Source organism: Biomphalaria glabrata, chromosome 13, assembly GCF_947242115.1.
Source record: "Biomphalaria glabrata chromosome 13, xgBioGlab47.1, whole genome shotgun sequence".
In the NCBI taxonomy this organism is placed as follows: domain Eukaryota; kingdom Metazoa; phylum Mollusca; class Gastropoda; family Planorbidae; genus Biomphalaria; species Biomphalaria glabrata.
In genome coordinates this window covers 17148616-17171955 of record NC_074723.1, presented here as the reverse complement: position 1 = coordinate 17171955, position 23340 = coordinate 17148616, and the positions used below count along the sequence as shown (strand labels likewise).

The window sequence follows — 23340 nt, the reverse complement described above, 5'->3', positions numbered from 1 at the left end:
ATTGTTCATAAGAAAACATGAATAAATAAAAATTAATTGGTTTTGTTTCGTCTCGAAAATGGGAGTTAAATCTTACAGTATTGCGTTAGCATGGCTGTAAATATTGAGTGCTTCCCTTATATAATCCTCTTTTTTTAAGTATTTGTTTATTTACTTTCTTTTTAATTTTCAAATAACATTGAGCAGAATTTCAGATCAACAAAACAGTCGCTGTCACCAGGAAAACGATGAATTTCTCTATTTTTTGCAAAGGAATAACCGAAATATTTTTGTATACATTTCAATTGATGAAATATTTGACGCAAAATTTGCTTTGTAGTCCTTCATCCAAATAAGTGCTGATTAGAAACTAGAAATGGCGTCTTGGATTTAGAAAATAAAGCTACATGACAACAAACACACCCACCATCGATAGCACTAAAACCACAATTCATTGAAATGTGTTGTCATGTAATACAAACAAATTTTTTTTTAATGTTACTTATTTTATTATTTATGAGAAAGAACCAAGGATGGCGCTGACATTTGATTTTATTTTTTAAAAAAAGTGAATAGTAAATATCATTTTATCAATATAACTGTTGTACTAATACAACACTAAAATTATTTTTTTTTAAATATTATAAAGTAAGTGCGTTGTTGTGTGCTGTGCACTTGAGACAGTTTGTCCCACTGTTCTGAGTTCGAACCCTGTCTCACTGTCTTCCTACATCGTTCTGTAGGATGTTCGACGTTAGAATCTTCTATCTAAAGGTATGTCTAAGAGGATACTTACGGCTTGCTGTCTATCTCTTTCAGTGCTGATTTGGCAGGCTCGCAGTCACATGACTTGACAAGTGATTGGAGTCTGCCGAAAGTGGTGTTGTCCTTCACCCTAGTCAAAACGAGATTCTCGGGATAGTTAACCCAGCCTTGGACAGTGGGCATCATTTTCTCAGGCCACAGAGTCATAATAGAACTGCGAGAGCACACAAAAGTTGTGACAACAAATATAGGCTCAAACTTCCAGTGATAATGAAACAAATAGAAGACACAAAATCACGGAATAAACTAAACAACGCGTGTAATTCTAATAATTATACAGTACTTCATCAAACAAGAAAATACTATGATCTGATCTATACACTGTAAATCAGATGCATTAAATAACGTTTTTTTAAATAACGAAGAAATACCTTTTTTATTACTAGCAATGCGTAGATAGGTCAAAATGAGAAGATATTTGTTTTGTTTTATAAAGGTCGTGTGAATAGCTTGTGCGGAGATAAACTAGTGAAATGTGTTGAACGATAGGATAGAGATGTTTTCTGTACATGGGACTTGGTGGCACATTTAATGAAAGCGTAGAGAGACATAGTCATCAGTGTATGGAATTTCGTATGTGAAGTTTCAGAATTAGTTTTCAGTTTAAAATTTCACGGATCGCCATTTCATTTATACTGAATATCAGAAGTAGATTGTGCGGTGCTAAATCGTGAGAGAGCGGCGACCTGATAATTGGTGAGTCCTATGTAGTCAAAATTGTTAATATATATATATATATATACATATATATTTCAACCCCGGTCACTTCATCCCGGTCATTTCATCCCCGGTCATTTCATCTTTGGTATACACTACATAAGACAGCAGGATTTCTGTCCAGGGCTTTTGCAAGAGAGGATTTGAGCCTCTCAAGCCCTCACTCAAAAGGAGTTTGATGATGATGATGATGATGAGTCCATCTCTCAACATGTCGCTCAAGTAAAGAAAAAACTTTGTGGAGAACATATCACTTGTAAATCCACAAAACCCAACTTATCAGACCTGCAAGCTTTCTTCAGGGTCAGAATCCTACGCATATGGAGCTGCTTCTATGCTAGGTGCAGTTTTTCTTTTGTGTGCACCATAATGGTTTGTGCACTATCTCTAAGGACGCGCTATGTTGGCGTCATTGCTCTGAATAGCAGATCTTTGGATGAGCCCTCTGTTAAGGCTCTGTTGTTTTTTTCCCCCAGTATTATGAAAGAAGGCTGGTGACTCTGCAGAACTCAAGCCTGATCTGTAGGATATGTTATTGTATGGACCCTACTTGGCTATCGTCCATGGCATTGGGCTGTGGCCATCATGAGCCCAGGCTGAACTGTTGCAATGCAATTAAGGTGTACAATATCTTAGATGAATAATATGCCTAACTTGTTCTTGACCTTGTAATAATTTATGTGTACCTACTCATTATTCATGTCACATTATATCATCGATTCATTAAACTGTTGTATTTAAACTCTCGTTGTTAACTGATATATGTTAAAAATATAATTAACTAATATATTAACTTATAGACTGTCAGGGGTGCCCGGGCAGACGAACCCCGGCAGGAATTAAATACTTAGTGTTGAGGTGGAAAACCCGGTGGAGTATGTCACCCCCTAGATGAACCCGTAAACACACCTTGACAGTCAGGATGGTGAAGCTTATCACCTCAACACAATAAATTCCGATACCCACCCCTCTGTAATCAATTCCCCCACCCAACTGTGAATCATATCCATTTTGAAAGCCCTATTTTAGTGCACCTTAGGTATATCCTGCTACCACTACAGCTCAGCATAACTAACAGTCTGTATAGCACAGACTGCAAAAGATCTTACAGCTCATCATAACTAACAGTCTGTATAGCACAGACTGCAAAAGATCTTACAGCTCAGCTGCCAAACAAAAAAAGCTGGCTAGAAGAAAAGAAGCTTACGATTCTAGGGCAAGGTTTAGTCTAGCTTATAAAAAGGATAATTTAAGCAATATATTTAACTCTTTCTCTCCGTAATTATTTACCACATTCTGGTGGAATCAACGTTGACATCGTCAGTTAGGAGAGAAATAGTTAAAAAGAAAGAAGGTCATATAAAGATAGGGGTTCTGATCATTCTCCCTCATCTTAATTAGCATTTCTAAAACAGTTTTCCATCTAGTAGTAAACCTAATTGTCTTTATCAGTGTCTCTTCTGTCTCGTTGATTTCACAGGATAACGCTGAGAGTCAGGGCTCAGACTTTACTTGATACAAGGGTTCTCAAAATTAAACATTCACATATTCTATTATTAACACTATTATGAAAAAGTATGCCCTAACCAGAGCCTGATTAACAAAGTTACGAAACTTTGCAGCTCTCCATGACCTTTAAGGTGGTTTCCACATTTCAAAAATGACATTTTATTAAATATATATATATATATATATATATATAAGTGTAAAAAAAAGATCGAATATCCAAGTACTTTTTGTTTCATCACAAATAAGACATGCTTTAAGTTGTATTATTACTAAATGCATGTTTACAGGCTATTAAAGAGTTTTGAAACTACACAAAAATCCTGGCCAAGGCCACTCTTAAATCCTTCATTTGCCCTAAATTTATTATTCGATCATAAATCACTTTTTATCATTTTTAAAGGAGCTCTTTTGGTGTAGCAAAGATGTTACAAAAGTAGAATAGATAAGAAAAACATAAAAAACAAAGCTTGTATTAAGTGTGTTTGGATTAGTGGTAATTAAATCAAATAATAAATCTGCGCGACTAGAAACTATTTTTGTTTAGCGCAATCTCATGCTTTTAGCTTTCTCAATAAGCTGTGATCCTATCACTTTCTCAATACGCTATGATCCTATCACTTTCTCAATACGCTATGATCCTATCACTTTCTCAATACGCTATGATCCTATCACTTATATGGACCAGTTAGAAAGGAGTTGGGGAGAAAGAAATGTGTAACAGCGTGATCGCATTTTAAAATGATTTATATAAATAGGGTGAACGACAAAGATTCGAACTCGAGGTCTTGAACCTCCCAGCCTTCTCGAGTCTACAGACTAGCCACTAAGCCAGGTAATTACTTATGTAAATAGGTTTTATAGTTATCTATTGTTAGTTTTAAACTTTTCTCTCAACAAAGTATAAAAGGGACTTATTAAAAGTATACCACCTTATAAGTCAAGTAATTTTTTTTCACTTGTTGGAGAGACCAAACAAAAGAATTAATAACCAATAGTTAATAAACGAATTAATTATTTCTATTGATAATTGTTTTGTTAGATCAAAGAAATAATTGTACAATTTAGCGTTTTTTTTTTTACCAGACAGACAGAAAGAGTGTATACAAGCTTTGTAAAGAAAATGTATGTACACATGATATGATGTTATAATACTTCACGCTCACGGTCTAGTCCTGAGTGTAGTGACTAGGAAACAGATCATGTGTTCATCCTTGTATAGGCCATGTGTTAACGTTGGTGTCATATGTTTCAGACACAGTCATTAACCGTTTTTTTTCTTTGAACAGGTAAGATCAGGGGCATCTATTCGGTACTGAGTAAACTCTAACCTCAAGTCTAGAATGAACTATTTTCTCCACGACCTAGTCTCGACCTCGGTATGGATAAGTGGACGGTAGACTGCATTTTACCGAGGAACATAACGTTATACATTATACTTGGTGGTCTAAATTTAGGTAGACCAGAGGTTCTCAAACGTTTTCCATTCAGGGACCCTTTTACAAGCCATACAATATTAATGGATCCTATAATCAGCCTGATTTGTCTGACCAAATCGCATTTTGCTAAAGCGGCTGGCACAATTTAACTCTCCGCAACCGTGTGTACTTTCTCGCTCTGCGCTATTCACAATGCATTAATATATGAAGCCTTAGTAGCTGTTTCTCCTCAGGGTTGTCACCTGACCTCAAATCAGTGAACACCAATACTGATCATCGGGAAGACATAGCTCTAGACCGCAACAGATGGAGAGAGACAGTGACCAAGAAAGCTATGGACAGTGAAAGTACATGGGTCTCAGCTCAGGAAGAAAAACGCACAATCCGAAAAACGGCCAGCTCCTCTACCATCGAAGCAAAAGCCACCTTTACCTGCGCTATCTGTGGACGGGAGTGTCTCTCCAAAATAGGGCTTCACATCCACATGAGGAAGTGTGCTCTGAGATGAACCATAGTCGTTCTACGACTGAAGGAGGCCAATGAATAGCTGTTTCATTTTCTGTTGGACCCTGGGGGTCCTCGGACCTCAGTTTGAAAACCGCTGAGGTAAACTATTTGCTGAATACCCTTGTGTATCCGTTATTTTAATTCGTTAATTTCATTGTAAACCATGTTAGAAGGACACAGTTTATAATCAATCGGAAAAGAATTACCTGAGATTTACATAAAGAAAATAAAACGCGGGGAAACTCGTACGTGCATACTTCTTAAAGAGCAAGAGGCAGGCTTTAAAGCTTTGTAAAATGTGATCGAAAACAGTTTGGCAACTATTTGAATACAAGTTTAGAGCTGGTGCTTGTTTACAAAAAATAAATAAATTGATTATGTAATGAATGTGTGAGTAAATATATAAATAATAAAATCTCAGTATTTACTGTCCACCTACTTTTTGTATTATCCTGTATATCATATTGCTGTCAACTTTAATCTTATTTTACCAAGTAATAAGGACGGAAGAAATCGATAGGGGCTTTGACTGCTGCGATCCATCTTGTAGGCCTGTTACATAAAATATATCATAGTATTGTTATGACAAATTACCTTTGTCTCAAAAACGTCCGACTTTGAAATTGCTCCAAGGACTGAACAGTCAGGGCAAGATTAGAAGTGGAAGATATCTGCGAGCCACCGAATATTTGACTCTCAACAAGACACATCAAGATGAATAAATTAGAGAGGGAGTTCACGTCGGGAAGGCTGTCTTCCGGCGCGTGACGAAGCTTTGACTGCTCGTCCGTGCCGTGGAAGTTGGTTTTCACTTCAGAGGGAAAAGCCCCAAGTATAGACGCTGGTGTCTGATCCTTGTCTTGGAATGTGGTTGTCTTCTGAGACTGGAGCCTCCAGAGGCTGGCCTCAATCTCTTTAATCTTTTTCTTTACGGTCTCCTTCAGCATTGAATTGACCGAGGCGCCGACAACAAGGCCTCTAAACTTACTCGTATCCCTGATTCGCAATTCGAGGTTAAAACGGGCGTCATCCGTAGTTGTAACTGGCTTTTGGCTTGTGCGTCTAGTTACTCGATGCAAGGTCCTCTCAGTCTGTAAGTCGGAATGTATGATAGGCCAATTATTTGTGTGGTTATGTATAGAGGCTAGTTGTGGATGAAGATTTGTGTGTAGAGTTTCATTGGATAGGTTGATGTTTTGTTGCCGCTGATTGTTTCTCCCTGAAGTTTCGTTATAAACATTATGAACAATGTTGTGGCTGAGACCCAATGAACCTGAAAAAATACGAGAATCACAGAATATGTCAAGGAATAATTTATTACTCATTAATTGGGCGTCTTGTTAATTGTTATATTGCTGATAACAAAAGATTATTGATAACTAGTACAACTTCATTTTAGTTTTTCTAAGCCTTACATTTAAGGTCAATGTTGATGTAGCTAATTCATTTTTTTGCAAAAAAAATAAATAAATCTATGAGATAAATAAATCAGCAATGTCAGACTCTAATCAACAAGGTCATGTGGATGTACTAAATTAAGAGGGCAACTCATAATTACCATAGCACTTACATATCAAAATTAGAAATGAACTAAAATTAGTATTTGTTTAGTATTAAGTGAAAGAACCATCAAAAAGTGTTGTTATTTTACACGTCATTTCCTAGCACAGACCTCCAGGACAGCAAGACGTGCTTATGGGTATGGTTTAAAGTAAAAAACAGGCGTGTAAGTTATCCAGGATTTAGTCTATAGGAACACACAAAAAAATGCTTTAAAAATGTTATTGCCATTTATCACAACTAGAACCAGATGATCGGCCATAACCGTTCTCTAGCTGTAGAAAACTGATACGATTTGTAGCTTTGGTTGATGAGGGTTGGGGAATAAAATTATTTGTAACTTTCCTGTTGCAGTTTGATCTGGAGCTGATCCAATGTCAGGAAGAGCTCCATCTTAAAGGCCTGACTGAACAAGAAGTTTCAGTGGTGGCGAGGGTTTAAGCCAGTGTTTCTCAAACTTTTTTGTCTGGCGGCACAGTAAAAAAACTACAAAAATTTCGCGGCACACCACGAAGAGCAACAGTTATTTTATAATAAAAAGAAAAAAAAGTATTTTACCTGTTTTGAAGTATTACATTTAATGTGAAGGGTTTGCCTGTTGTTGTTTTTAGAGCACATGCGATCTAATCGAGGCTCCAGAGTCGACAAACAAACTCGTATTTCATCGTCTATTGTAAGAAGTCTCTCTCTTTTCTTAGATTTGATTTCAGTCAATGCTGAAAATCCAAACTCACAAAACCATGAAGATGCAAATGGAAGAATTATTTTGATTGCTTTTAAACTGATTGCAGGATATAACTTGTTGATTGAAATCCAAAACACATCCAGGCTTTTCTCGGCAAAACTTGACTTAAGAACTGCATCGTTTTTTAAATCAATGAGCTGCTTTGCTTCTTCAGTTGTCAGATTTGTAGCTTCATTGTTTCCAAATGGATAACTGACCCATCCATATTCATTACTTCCAACTGTTGGAAAGTAATGCTACAATGCTGACTGCAAGTGTGTCAAAGTGTCCAGAATTTCGGGGGTGATTTCTTTATTTGAAGCACATTCATAGTAAGTAGGAAAGCAGTCGAAGACTCCTTTCGAGATCTTACTTTGCCACAAAGACAATTTTCACCAAATGACTTCAGTTTTGAGGATGCAGTGATGATGGTTTCCGATGGTTCTTGAAGACTTAAGTTCAATGAATTTAATTTGTCAAATAAATCAGAGAGAAATGTCACCTTAACCCACCAGATCTCGTCATGAATAAAAAATCCAAAATCTTTTTTGTTTTCAGCCCCCAATAATGAAATCAGCTCAGCCTTGAGTTGGACGACAACTTAAACACTTTTCCCCTGGAGAGCCAACAAACGTTGGTGTGATACAGGAGAGACATTTGTAGTCTGAATCCATTGCTTCACAAAGCTCTGAGAAAAGTCGGGATGCAAGCGGTCGAGATTTGATGAAGTTTACAACTTCAATCACTTGATCCAGAGCAGATATCAAATCTTTCGGTAAAGATTTGAAGGCAAGAGCTTCTCTGTTGATCATGCAGTGAACAACTAATACATTTGAATTTTCTTGACGCACAAGAGTGACGAATCCCTTTCTATTTCCCTGCATGGAAGGACAGCCATCGGTGCAAACGCTGACACAGTTTTTCCACTGTAGTTTGAATAGCAAAATGTTTTCGTTCACCACTTTAAAAATATCTTCGCCTTTGGTCGTAGTTCGTAAATCTTTTCAAAATAAGAATTCGTTGACACATTTTTCATCCTTTATGAACCGAATAAAAGCTAGCAGCTGGGCTTGCCGCTAACGTCAGCGGATTCATCAACTTGAACAGACCACAGCAGAGACACTTCATCGTCAGTCACGTCGAAGTGTTCGCAGATTTGATCTTGTAAATCTGACGATAAGTCTTCAATTCTGCGCGAGATATTATCATTTGACAAAGGAACTTTTTAACTTTTTCGGCGGCATCGGGTCCAAGGATAGTTTCAACAACTATTGCTAAAGCTGGTGCAATGATTGATTCAGCCTCTGTGTGTGCTTTCTTGCGTTTTTGTTTATAACTGAGAAACCTTATAACTTGCAATCAATCCCTTTTCTGGCAGCTTTAGGTACTTTGTAAGTTTCTTAGCTTGTTTATTTTGTTGAGCCCTGAAGTTTTTGGAAGTATTTTTTCGGTTACGCTTTTATAGCTGGATATTTTGTTTCCAAGTGTCTCTTCAATTTGCTTGGAACAAGCGCCTCATTCCACAGAGTTGCATTGCAGATCAGACAGAAATGCAATGGAACATCTTCAGGTCCCGAAGATATGAAACCATATCCGATGTAATCTTCTTTGTACCTTCGTTTGGTTCCTTGCTTTTCATTTAACGCTTTCGCAGTTTCATTCTTGCTAACGTATTTCTCCATGGATAACAATGAATAAGGCTTAGTGATAACTTGTTATCGTTATTATCGTTACCAATTCAAGAACTGATGTGCGTCTGCTAAGGCGGCCTACATTTGAGTCATTATAATAATATATGTATAGTTAAAAAATTCCATAACCTGAATAAATATATAATAATATATGTATAGTTAAAAAATTCCATAACCTGAATAAATAACAGCCCTTTCCCTCATAATGGACCGATCCACTACTACTACTGGTCATTGCAAGTGGAGATGTCATCGCAACATAAAATAAAAATTTAATAGTAGGCAGACCTGTGTAACGCCTGCACGTGTGGCGTTCTGAAAACTCCCGCGGCACACCTGCAAATCTTCGGCGGCACACTAGTGTGCCGCGGCACACAGTTTGAGAAACACTGGTTTAAGCTCATGTCTAAATTATCAACATTGCCCATACCGGTGATTTGGACACTCCTGACTCTCGGGCTAGAACGTGCTAGTATTGGTGAATTAAATGCGACAAAAATAGGGGACCACTCCGACCGAGGCTAACCGAGGCCCCGGAAACGACAACACTGTCTAGCAGCAACGCACTGCAAAGTGAATTTAACCTCTAGACCTTAGGAATGTCTAAAAAAAGCATTCTTCTGGTCAAGAGTCATTCGTTCGTAAATTACCCCCCCCCCCCCGTGGCCAATGGTCATATGCCCCAGCTAGCCCCGCCCACCACCTCGCCACATCTGTGGTAACAAACGATTTCAACATAGCGGCACAGACAGCCGTTAGGCATGTATTAGACAAACAATGACTCTATCTTATTGCGTATATCTCATTATGACAAGTGGACAACATAAATATACTACGCAGAGAAGCTTCAGTGAGCAGGAGCTGTACATGTAAATGTGAAGCTGACACCAATGAATGATACATACGGATTAAAATAAATAACAAGGTCCTTGGTGTTGCTCTTCACTAATACCATATATGCATGTATCATTTGTTACCGCTTCACTTTTACATTTAACCTTTAACCTAGTCGTTTCATCTAACGACCGTTTTCTCCCCAGGTGACAAGTTGAGGCAGAGTAGCTTGCCCTGGAATTGAGCAGTACGCATAGTTTAAGTGCCTTCACTCGAACAAAAAGACAATTAACACAAGTTCTAAAATATTCAGAGGCATTACTACCAAGCCGGCCTTAGGCCACTGCAACCAATGCGGCCCCGCACTTTCATAGGCCCTGAGCTAATTCTAGATCAGTGATTCCCAAAGTAGTCTATATAGACCCCCAGGGGTCTACGAGGACTTCCAAGGGGTCTACGGAAGTGAAAAAATAAATTGGGGGTCTATGGCCTGTTAATGGGGGTCTACGAAGGCGGATCTCATTGAAGTATGATCATTCATGAAATTGACTCGTTCACACATGATTTGTACCTTAGTTAATCCTTTGAATTTCCACCCTGTTAGTGGAATGATTTTTTTTTATTTAAAGATTTTAACGTATTATTTTAAATACCTTAATTGTGTCTACATGAAAGTAATAATTTACATGGCCGAGTCTTTAAATAAAATGTTGACCGTAAATTGTTGGTTATTAAAAATTTGGCTTCATTCTTTCTTTGTTGAACAACTATTGCATTTGTTCTTTAATTTTATGTAACAAAGTTTGAAGCTATGTCGCTATGAAACCATCAAAGCTGTAACATCGAGAAAAGTCAACATGAAATAAAATAAATTCAGATTTGAAATACTTTTGAAAACTTTTAAATTCAAAATTAAGCCACAGTAGAAAAATGTTGATTAAACACCAGAGAACTGAATAGGTTTGTGAGCGTCTTACAATATATTTACTTAGGCTTATATTAAACTCTAAAAAACTGCACACTATAAGCAAAATATTGACTTTGCCAACCATTGAAGAGGTTTTACAATCTGTTTTACACAATCCTATATCTGATATCATTAAAAATTCCTCTAAGCAACAATACAGTTCAAAGGTGTAATGATGAAATAAGTTTTGGACAATGAATGGTTATCGTGTTATTACGATTTACTTTTTTAAAAAAGCTGGACTAGTTAACCTTGCCTGATAATGTAGTGGTATTATTATATTTTTGTTATGAATCAAGAAATTCATAAAGAATTGCTTTTTGCCTGAATATTTGATCAATTGCTCCTTCACACTGAAGAATGATAGTTTTCGAAAGACTTATCTTTGACACTATTTTTTCTGAGTTCTTGGTTGCTAAGATCCTATTTTAAAACACAGAAATTAAACGGGAATCGGACATAGTCTATTTCACAAACTTGTTTAATAAATTGAATGAGGTTAACTTGCAGCTACAATGTGATAACCTAAATTTGACCAACACGAAGGCATAATCTCAGTGTTTCTTGTGAGAATTAAATTAATGAAGCATACAATGACAATGATAAATTTTCTTATTTTTCAAATTTAAATCAGTCAGACATCATCTAATCGAGAAGATTGAATGTTAACCCGAACTAAATTGAAGCCCAAGATTGACATTTTATTATCAAAGCTGTCCACCAAAAGGCGTTTTTTTGTTGTTTAGTTACTTCTTGTAATGCATATTAAATTTTATTTTGCTTTATTTTGCTTAGAATGTCATCAATAAATATATATCGCATAGTAATCAGTGAGAAAAGCACATCTGAAGTTAATGAATTTTCAAAAAAATGCTGGGGGGTCTACCGAAAACTTTAAAACATGGCAAGGGGTCTACGAGACAAAAAAGTTTGGGAACCACTGTTCTAGATGAAATTTTAGAATTAAACCATTATAACTTATATATAAGTTTTCCGCGGCCTCCTGATTTTCCAGGGCTCCTGGAAATCTCCTGAAATTCCAAAATTTACGAAAAAGTCCTGGAAATCTGAAATTATTAAAATCTCAAGAAAACTCATAAACAATCTTCTGAAAAATAGACAAAATTGTCATTTTGGGGTGTCAATTGTATGAATGATTTAAAAAAAAGGTTTTGTCATCTTTCATTGAATAAAAATTAAATTTATTGCAAATACGAATGTATTTTCTAATACAAAATCTTAATTTAGACATTATGCTTCACGCAATTCGTTTCGCATAGGGCCCCCAAATTGTTAAAGCCGGCCATGATAACTAACTTATGAATGAAAAAATTGAGACCTTACCAGTGAATGATGTGATTAGACAAAACATCAATTGTAACCGTCCAGCGTTCATTAGGAATGACTACGTTGGTCTTGAGTGTTATAGATGTGTCTTCCCCTTAGCTTGCAGGAGTTTGGTCATGGTCAATAGTGATGAAGCCAAGACAATCTGCTAGAAAATGTGTACTTGAAAAAAAAAGCAGGTTTATATTTTAAAAGACTTTCACACTAACAATTTGCTTGCATGTGTTTGTTGAATTAACTTCAGGAATTGATTGGATCCACTTTATTTATTCTTTTATTTGGGTCCACTTATTTATTCTTTTATTTGGGTCCACTTATTTATTCTTTTATTTGGGTCCACTTATTTATTCTTTTATTTGGGTCCACTTATTTATTCTTTTATTTGGGTCCACTTATTTATTCTTTTATTTGGGTCCACTTATTTATTCTTTTATTTGGGTCCACTTATTTATTCTTTTATTTGGGTCCACTTATTTATTCTTTTATTTGGGTCCACTTATTTATTCTTTTATTTGGATCCACTTATTTATTCTTTTATTTGGGTCCACTTATTTATTCTTTTATTTGGGTCCACTTATTTATTCTTTTATTTGGGTCCACTTATATATTCTTTTATTTGGGTCCACTTATTTATTCTTTTATTTGGGTCCCCTTGTCTATTCTTTTGTTTGGGTCCACTTATTTATTCTTTTCTTTGTGCTGTAAAGGCAAAACTCTACAAGCGCGTCTGGGAAAATGGTAAATTGACCACAGCGACCAAAATCCTAGTCTACAACGCCTGTGTTGTGAGCACTCTCCTTTATGGCAGTGAAAGCTGGTCAACATACATGTACCAAGAGCACAGATTGAATAGTTTCCACTTGCGCTGCCTGAGACGCATAATGGGTATCTCTTGGAGGGACCATGTCTCCAATCAGGAAGTTTTGAGATTGGCCAATATGAACAGCATGTATGCTCTCCTGACACAAAGAAGATTACGCTGGCTCGGACTTGTCACCGGCATGCCAGATGGTAGAATCCCGAAAGATATCTTATATGCTGAGCTTGTGGAAGGAGTCAGACCCAAGGGCCGCCCAAGACTAACATATAGAGATGTCTGCAAGCGAGACATGAGAGCCTCAGGCATCAGCGAAAGTATGTGGGAAAACATAGCCAAAGACCGGAGTGCATGGAGACAGACTGTGCGTGCTGGGACAACCCTTGCTGAGAACAAAAGAATTGAAGCGGCTTAATCAAGAGGGAAAAAAAGAAAGTTGCCCTGTCTGCTAGCCCTAAATCAGAGACATACACATGTACGAATTGTGGCAAAGTCTGCCGTTCTAGAATTGGCTTGATTAGCCACACCAGATTCTTCCCCCCTCTCAAAATTAAGCCAAAACCAGTGACTCATTTGGGCGCATCCATTGCCTTTCGAGACAAAAGGAGCCATATTTAAAGAATTAACGGAATCAAACATACAGTACACTCTCTTGTTAACATTACACGCATTTTTTAAATACGCAGTTCGATAGGTAGTGAATTATTTAATGAAGAACATATCAGCATTTTATGCTAATGATTGATGTGAGCATTATATGGAGAAATGTTGGGGTGAGATAATGGAATAAAAAAAGAAACCAACACAAGAATTATGTACTGAAAGATAACAGATACCAACCATATAATACAAAATGAAGACTTAGAAAAAAAGAGTTTAAAAAAATGGAAATGCTTTTTCAAATACAAAATTATAAATGCTTACATACAGTGAGCTTAACTAAACACAACTCCCAAACACTTAATATAAAAAATAAAAACTTTTTTTAAAAAAGAGTGCTAAAAAGGCTATTCAATAATTGAAAAAGTAATTGAAAAACAGAGACTGATGTTTGTATCTTTTTTTTATCGGGTAATCGAATGAGCCAAGGTGCTTTTATTCCGAGATAATCTTTTCTTACACAATTTTAAAGACTTATTGAACAACATTTGTGCACAACCTGTTGCCTTTCATACAATAGGACGGTGGGAAATACTTTAGTAAGCTGTATCGGTTGAATATATTCTTTTTTCGTTTGATTTGAGCATAATAGAACTTAAATCTATAGAAAAAAAAAGCAAACAATATCACATAGAGATTTGGTGTTATCACACTGGGTCTAAAAAAATGTGCGCACCATTTCTGACACCATTTCTGACACCATTTCTGACACCATTTCTGACACCATTTCTGACACCATTTCTGACAGCTTTTTCGGCAATGTTTCTAAAATAAGCTCATGCTTTTCAAACCAATCCTTTAACCGAACAAGACATTGAGATGCCCATCGATGATATAGGCTTCTAGACATTCTGGTAAAAAAAATATGAGTCAGAAGAGAGATTTTCATTTTGCGTTAATGTTTTTGACCTAAAAAATATATTTTACCTTATGTTAAGAAAATTAATTGTAATAAATGTTTGTCATAAAAAACAAACAACTTTTATTGCTAATGAGATTTTGTAAAACGTTTCAGTGAGAAAATTATATTTAATTGAAGTCGAAAAGCGAATGATGTTTTTGAAAATATTTATTTGAAAATTCCCTACAACATATTATCAATAATGTTCTTGACGTTTTGGTATAAAAATTAAATAAGATAATATTACTCACAAGACTGAAATAAAAAGTGACCTTTACAGCGAAACATTGCAAGCCATAAAATATGGTGAAATCAGATTGTGAATAGCTTTTTTAGGTTTTTGTGTTGCAATAGTGACAGACTGATTGACAGACCGTACAAAAGGATCACATAAAAATTAAGAGACATAAAAAAATGCTGTAAAAATATTAATATAAGAAAAAAAACTGCACATTTTAAGCCATATATCTCAATAGGGTAAGATTATTTCCTTTTTATCTATTCGAAATCAATTTTTTACCATTATTGATCTTTATGCCCCTATTTTTTTAAATTTATATAAAAAAACACTATTATTTGAGACTCTTCCGGAATAGTGGTACTGTGTGAATTGCAAGAACTGCAAGCCATTGTATAAGACACAGATGTATGAAAACTCGGTTCAAAACTATATGTACACATTTACATTTTATGTGCGTTCTTAGCTTTTATAAAAAAACATAAACGTTTTGTACTAACTTTAAGTAGCTATTGGCCAGAGAATACAAAACAAATAATGAAGAGTTGATCTCCCTTACATTTACGGTTTGCATAATTGATTTAAACATAGAACGTTTCGCTTTCGGAAGACACAAAAACAAAATGGAGACGTTGCACTTCGCAGGCTACAAAAAAAGATAAAAATCCGATTTTCAATAGTTCTTCTAGTCGTTTGACATCTTTATGTGGCAGACGGACAGACGGAGACAGCCGCTATTAGTTCAAGACTTTAAATAAATAACATCATAAATATATAGTGACTTAAAATGTCGCCTTTCCACTACAAATCATAAATCATGAATAAAGCTGAAAATTATAAAAAACGAATGTACAGAATAACGAAAAAAAAATTGTTCAGAGCAATGCTGTGTTGATGACCAACACATTGATCCAATTTTGTATTGTCTTCAAGAATCATAAAAATTCTTTTAAGTGAAGGCGAATTATAATCTGACAAATTTGGGATAGACATAAACAACACAAAATATAATTTTTTATTTCCTTCTTCTCTTCCATATAAAAAATAACAACAAAAAAAAAAAAACCTCGTCCATGACCATTTAAGAATTGTTCATTAAAATCATCCAGAAGCAAAAGTCGTAGTATACAATCGTTTTGAAAGTATTCCCACGAAATATAGCGATTAAGGTCTAATTGTACACCTCAGTAATGTGTACAACAAAGTACAGTCATGTATTAAGTTGCTGTTTGGTCATGACAGACTCTAATAATGATAGTTCTACATCTAACTAGAGATATATATGAATTCCGTATAGTTACTACAGGAATTAAAATGAAGGTATTTTTGATATTTTAAAAAGATATTTTTTATCCTTTTTGGTTACAAAATTATCCATAACTTTTTTTTATTCGATTCCTGAAGCTTTAATGATGCTTTGATTTAGAATTACAACTCATTTTCTTTTGACTGTAAGAATACATCTATGAATGTATCAAGAAACAGTACAACAGATTTTACGAAGAGTAAACCTAAACTTTGAATTGAAACCAAAATAAACAAAGAAGCTCATTGCGCCATATATACTACTCATGAAGACCACAACCTCACTCAAAATAATATTTACATTTATGAGTTCATAGGAATTTATCCCCGGAACAATGACCCTTGCCCAACAAAAGACAATCTGGGGCATGGTGGACACAAGATACATACTGGCCAAGACTAATATCATCCTGACGACGTCCTTCTCTCGTTTAGACAGACCATTTATTCTAGTTTTGGCTAGGTGTCTTGAATTTTGAAATTCAACGGACTGTCGTAATGCTTTGTACATCAACACTGCACAGATAAAAATACAGGCTTGGCAAGCTGCTGCTGCTACCACACCAAAGGCTACGTCGTTGTACAGTCGCAGGCTGACACACAGTTTGGAATAGCGCAAGACTGTCACTGTTAAGTTATTTTCAGTATAGCTTAATGAGTCCAGTCCAAACGAGGCAAAGATAGGAAGATAGTTCATCACCACAAAAAGGAGGACTCCTAAAATGATAAGTTTTGGGTTTCTTGCCATGAAACTTACTTTAAAATACAAAGGCAGTGTTACACACGTACACCTTTCAACTGTTATGAAGACTGTTTGTGCAGTAGACAGATCGTAAAAGAGGTTTCTGGTCCAGTTGACTAGATAAACATATAAATTCCATTCTATCATCATTTCCGGTATCCAGCTATGAGCAATAAACCCATGGACAACCGTAGTCGTGGATACTGCGCCCAGAAGATCCACGAGAGACAGACAAAAAAGGTTAAAGTTGACCCGCTCTTTGAGACCCTGTGTCACAAACACAATTACGTTGATGATATTTAAAACGATGGCCATTGTAGTCAGGCCGAGATTGGCCACAACTGAGAACCACAGGTTGAAAGAGGTCATGGCCTCTGCAGAGATGTAAATGTTTTCCTCAGACATTCTGGGCAACGTAATCAGTAGGCCGAATTAATACTGAAACATTAAGTCCTAGTAACTTGTCTATGTTTTCAGCTCTTCACTTCAACTACTAGTGTTCGTCCATCTCTTTCTGTTTAGTTTTTTTTTTATTTTTTTGTTTGTTTTATTAAGTTTATCAATTTATAAAACTTCCAAAAGCGAGCAAATCCCTTCACTTAAGATAGAGTCTTAGACAATTACAAAAATTCTTCTAACTTCATGTAAGTCATTAATAGTTGATGAAAGACTTGCTTTAAAGTTGATGCCTTCTGCCAAAGTTCAAAGACATTGATTTTTCTCAAGTATACGACCAAAAGATAATCGTATAGAATTTTTGTCTCTTTGTGCCAAACAAACGTAATACCAGAGCCAGAGCAGAGATGTAACATACCGTATGATAGTATTGACAGATGTTTATAATGTATAATTAGGCTTTCAGGGAAACATTAAAAACAAAAGAATGCTTTTTTAAACTTTAAAATGTTACCAATAAATAATTGTTGGTCTAAGTCACGTGGTTCTATTTACTTGTCAAACCCTTTATTTTTAACCTACAACTTTCTAATTAAATTGTGTTTGTTGTTTGAGGTATGTATGTACTGATGATCGTATTTATTCAATTCTTTATGTACTTCTAAATAAATTTGTATCAGCCTTACATGTTCTTTACTTATTCATTTTAATAAAAGATTTATCTTTAAGTTGCAACTACAAATAAATAAATCCTTACTTTTACTCTATTCAAATGTGGTTGCACTACATATTATCCTTTAGAAAGAAAAACAAAATACACAAAGTTTGCGTTATGGTCCACGTTATAGTCAACCTCAGCGTGTTTGTGTTTTACAAGCGAATGTTTGTGTTTTACAAGCGAATGTTTTCTGTGTGAAATAAATCTATACTGCTCCCTTTCGTGGTTTGTTTCTGTTGAAGTGTAAACTCTATTCCTAACTAGAGCCATTGGATTATGAAACTTGTTACCATTATCATCATCATCATCTGTCCTTAAATTTCGTCGCAGGAGTGCTGTAATAGTTCGAGTACACCAGATCCCTCAACTCTTTTCGGTCAGCAGCTGGCCTTAAAAGTAATAGGATCATAGACAGAGATGTGTGGTTAAGCGCTTGGTTTCCAAACCTGAGGTCCTGGGTTAAGACTGGGATTTTGAATTTCGGGATTTTAGGGCGCCCCTGAGTCCACCCAACTCTAATAGGTACCTGACTCTAGTTGGGGAAAATAAAGGCCGTTGGTCGTTGTAGTGGCCACATGACACCCTGCTCGTTAACCGTTGGCTTAAGAAACAGATGACCTCATGGTCTGAAAGGGGAACATTAATAGGATCATAGCGTATTGAGGAAACTAAAAGCCTGAATTAGAGCTAAACAAAGTTAATAGGTAAAACTATTTCTAATCCTAACAGATTTATTGTTGTTGTTCTGAATGTATTACAGATTTAATTACATCTCATTCAAACTATTTGATAGAATTTCACTTCCTATAATTTTTTTTTTAAAAAAAAGAAGTATTTTAAAAATGTTTTTCTTGTTTTAAATTCATTATATATAGATTTTGACCTATTTGTGGAAATACCGAAAATAAAATACAAAGGTTTGTTAGAAAGCTTGCAGTTTTTCGCGAATAGTGCTCCTCAGGTTGCAAATATTTCTAATCGGGGACTTAGTGAGCTTCTAGGAGGTTAAATGGAACCTATGTACGAAAATTCATGCGGATATGTGGGACAACTTGAGAGGTTTCATGATAAATCAGGGAGTCACGTGGTATTGTACAAAATATAATAGATTGGCATAGTAATACACATAGGCGTACACAATGTATGGATGTATCAATCCTTTGATGGAAATTACCACTGTTGCTTACACGATATTTGTCTATACGATTTAGTGCCTAAAGCTTGTCGCATAAACGGCGCCACCAAATCGCGCTAAGTAGAAGTCGCACCAGAATATTTCATAATTTTAATATCTTTTATAGTTTTTGAAAACTAATCTCGATAGACTGACTGACGGACATATAAGACAGACCACACAAAACTAAAAGCGTCTTCTCCCCTTTCGCGGGCAGTTAAAATGTTGTTTTCATTGATTATAACCCAGGAACAAGAAAATATAACATATACAAAAATATGGCAATAAGAAACTTTGAGTGTTGCCGTCTTTTTGTGAACAAAATAGACAAAATAAAACAAACACATAAAAAAAAAACGCTTATATTAAGCGTAGTTCTATCAAATAGTTTGGATCAGTCTTGTAATAGATCTAGACTAAAAATAATAAATCTGAGCGATTCGAAATATTTTTTACCAATTGTTTTGTTTAGCACCATTTCATGCTTTCCCACTACGCTATGATCCTATCATTTGTCTTGACCACTTGGGAAAGGGGTGGGGGGGGGGGTAAATAGTGGGTATCTGGGTGAATATAACCGTGATCGCTGCTTAAATTTATAAATCATAAGGTTACAAAGACAGTTTGTGTTGAAACACAAACTCAAAATCGTCCCCCGAAGTGGTCCACCCAGGTAGGTAAAAAGGCAGGTTTCAATATTTTAAGAAAGAACATCAGAATGAAATTCTATCAAAGACAAATGACAGAGAAGAATGGAGAAAAAAGTTTGACGGATCTTGTGTGGTGCCTCACCGTTCTAGCAAAACAAAGAATAGGAGAAAAGAAATGTGAAATTTGATGTGAAGCTGGCCTAACTGATGTCTTTTAATGAGTATCTAATTGATCTAATAGTTTTGTAAAGGGTTATCTCTTATTTAAATCCTCAAGGAAAAAAAACATTTCGTAAAACAAAAAATAGTTTTAAGTGAATTATATTTGAGTTTGAGCGCTGCGTTCACGCGATAATATGAAAAACTACTTATTAATTGTTGTTTGAAATTATGTCCAACTTATATGCATACTAAATAGATTTTTTCTCTTTATTAAATAAAAGAAAACTTTTTGAGTGTGTAAATGTAGTAGTTAGTATGACAGAAATTACATAACTTAGCAATACAAATTTAATTAATTAAAAAATAATTTTGTGAAAAAAAAAACTAAAACCATTTGCATAAATATGATAACAATATCGTACATGAATTTCTCTCCTTCGAAAGAGCCTCCCATGTAATAATAATAAAAAAAACTAAGAAAGAAATGAGAATAAGTGTATTATGTACTAAATTTACAATACATTAATTATCATAGTTATACTGTACTAGACCATACCTTTAGCTTTCCGCAATACACGGTACAGAACGGATCCTAAATTTACAGTACATTAATTCTCATAGTTATACTGTACTAGACCATACCTTTAGCTTTCCGCAATACACGGTACAGAACTGATCCTATCAGTTCTGTACATCATATAAACCAGAGTTTCCCAAACTGTGTTTCAAGAGGTACGAGTAGTAAATCGGTGTTCAACGAACTACTGGAATAATAAACTAGGAGGCCTACAGGTGAATACATTTCTGTAAAAAACATATGAGAAGGCGTTCCGCTAAATACTCAGAATGTGATAAGCGTTCCATTAAGGAACAAGTTTGGGAACCACTCTTCCAGTTTATACGTTAAGTCGGTCAACTAGAATTCTATTTAAATATATTATACGTGTAACTGCTTGGAAATTCGTGGAATACGTGTTCATATAATTCAGTGATAATCGATAAATTTCTTGGTTGCTAAAGTACCATACTGACATTTTAACATTTGATACAGTAATATTACTAATATAGAGAACTGTTTTTATTATGTCTGTATCAGAGACGTTTTGGTCTCTTGTCACTTCTAACACAGAAATAGCTTCAGAGAGATGTAATGGAATAAACTCTGCTCATCACGATATCCTCCACCAGTTTACGTAATGACACGTTATTTTTTAGAATCATGTTTATTTAATTAATAAAGTAACTACCGAATATTCACATTTGACTAGAGTAACATTTTTAGTAAAATCACTAAATTTAGAAAGCCTTCAGGGGAGAAGACTCAAAAGTGAAGTAGCAATTATACATAAAACACTGAACCATAATCTTCAAATACAAAAAGAAAAACTTATAAAATACTCAGAAACAGACAAAGATAATGGCACTTTTCTCGTTCCATATGCTAGCACAAATTTGTACAAGTGCTCCTTCTTCCCTAGTGCTATTAGAGCATGGAATGTGTTGCCTGAGCTAGCCAGGAAAACTAGTGACTTGGCAGAATTTAGGTCGTTGGTTAATATGCATGACTAAATGCATGACACGTAGGACGTAATCATCTTCTTTTTTTTTGTATTATATAAGAAGATGATAATTTTGCTTAATCTGAAACATTAGTTAATCCGACATCGATCCGGGGTCAATAAGTGATGGATTATCAGGACTTCACTGTACTGCGAGACCTAATACTGAAATACTCACCATAGAAATGAAAACTTTGAAAGAGTAATGATTTTACAGATGTATCCGTATCCAGTTATGTGTTTAGTTCTAGCAACACACTCCCACCTCTCTCTCCTCCACCCCCCACCAACGCCCCCTCTCACAATCACACACATACATTAACACTGCCTCATACAAACACTCTTACATATTTAGACCATCACATACTCGTTTGAAAACGTGTGAGAACGCAGGGAGAAAAGGGTCGTGCAGTTGTCGCCAGATGGCGCGCTAAGGTGAGTCGCGCCGACAAGTAGCACGTGCTGGGACATACTTAATCACACGCGCTCACTTGTCATGGTGCTATAGGCTGGTAAGGCTTGTGTTCACAACTTTCTGACCTGTTCCCCTAATCGCCTAGTCTAGTGGATCTCAAACGTTCTTGACCCCGTGAGCCCTTTATATTGACAAAAGTAGCCCAATGACTCCTGAGTGAACACGCATCATAATTGCATGGTAAATGATAAATGTTAAAAAAAAACTCTGGTTAAAAGGTTATCGATTGAGACTTTATAATCCTTAATTTAAAATAAATTTTAAAAAATAATTTTATGAGTGTCTTTATATCCTGCTAAATATTTCTAAGGAGCAACCGCAAATCTCAAAGAGCACACATTTCTGGAAGTTTCATTTATTTGTGATGAGGTCAAGGCCGGACCTAACCATTGTGGGCCCCTATGCGAAACCGATTGCGCGGGGCCCAGTTTGGGTAGGGATACGGATAATAAGTGAAAATTAAGAGTTTGTATTAGAAAATAAATTCGTCTTCGTATTTTATTCATTCTTTTCTACGTACAGAATAACTTGACGAGCCTTGCGTGTTGCAAAGTCATACAGTATATACTTATTCTTCTAGCCAGCTTTTTGCTGCTGAGCATTGAGCTCTTTTTCAGACTGTGCCAAGGAAAAATAGTGTGCTGTTTTCTTCAGTTGGCACTGCCGTTCATAGTGTTGGACTGGAGTGGTAGTAGGGTCTGCCTAAGGTGGATTAGGAAGGGGCAGTCAAAAAGGATATGGTTTACGGTTTCATAAGGGTGGGCGCAGTGTCTGCAAATGGGAATTGTGTGGAATTTATTTTATTGAGATGATAATTTAATAGAGGTGTGTGTCCTATTCTTAGTTGGAAGATTGTAGATTGTTCTTTGCCGGGGGGGGGGGAGTTAATACTATCCATTTTGTTAGGCATATTCATTTCTTTGTACATGGCTTTGCCTGTGTTTCCTGTTGCCCATTGGTTGAGCCACTCCTCTTTGTGTGTTGATTAATAATAAGATAGTTAACAGGTCTTTCTGGTTGTTCCATAGATGATCCCGCCTTAGATAGCTTATCGGCCCATGACGCCAATGTGTTCAGGGACCCACTGTAATGTGATGTTGATGTTTAATTTTTGTCATCATTTGATGTATTATCATTATTAGTGTTGTCAACCCTCTTGTATATAATATGTACACAAAAATAAGTATAAGTATATAATAAACATTCTGTTTCTTACATAGATCAGGCAGAATAGCAAGATTTAACAAATATTTCAATATATCTTAGAGGATTGTTGACTTTTATTACTTTGAGGCGCGAGAAGCTTTTTTCACCAGATTCCACAATTACAGGTATTGTATAATGCCGTTTTTTAATCGCTCGTGGGATTGGCATTTTCCTTATTGAATGACACCCCAAAATAACAATTTCGTCTATATTTTAAGATATTTTATAAGATATTTTTTTT

The 23340-nt window shown here is 35.6% G+C and overlaps 1 protein-coding gene across 3 annotated transcripts in view; it reads right to left on the bottom strand.

The window, feature by feature from the left end:
* Positions 1-21726, bottom strand: part of LOC106057439 (uncharacterized) — a 42324-nt gene extending 20598 nt beyond the window's left edge. For 2 of the 3 annotated variants that reach the window (XM_056008839.1, XM_056008837.1), the window contains exons 1-4: positions 21597-21726; positions 12094-12258; positions 5568-6246; positions 776-958 (exon numbers count right to left, since the gene is read on the bottom strand). In XM_056008839.1, the coding sequence (XP_055864814.1) occupies positions 776-958; positions 5568-6246; positions 12094-12145 (914 nt within the window). In that variant the 5' untranslated portion in view covers positions 12146-12258; positions 21597-21726. The remainder of the gene's footprint in view (positions 1-775; positions 959-5567; positions 6247-12093; positions 12259-21596) is intronic. The other variant, XM_056008838.1, reaches the window with a different exon arrangement.
* Positions 21727-23340: the final 1614 nt, after the last annotated feature.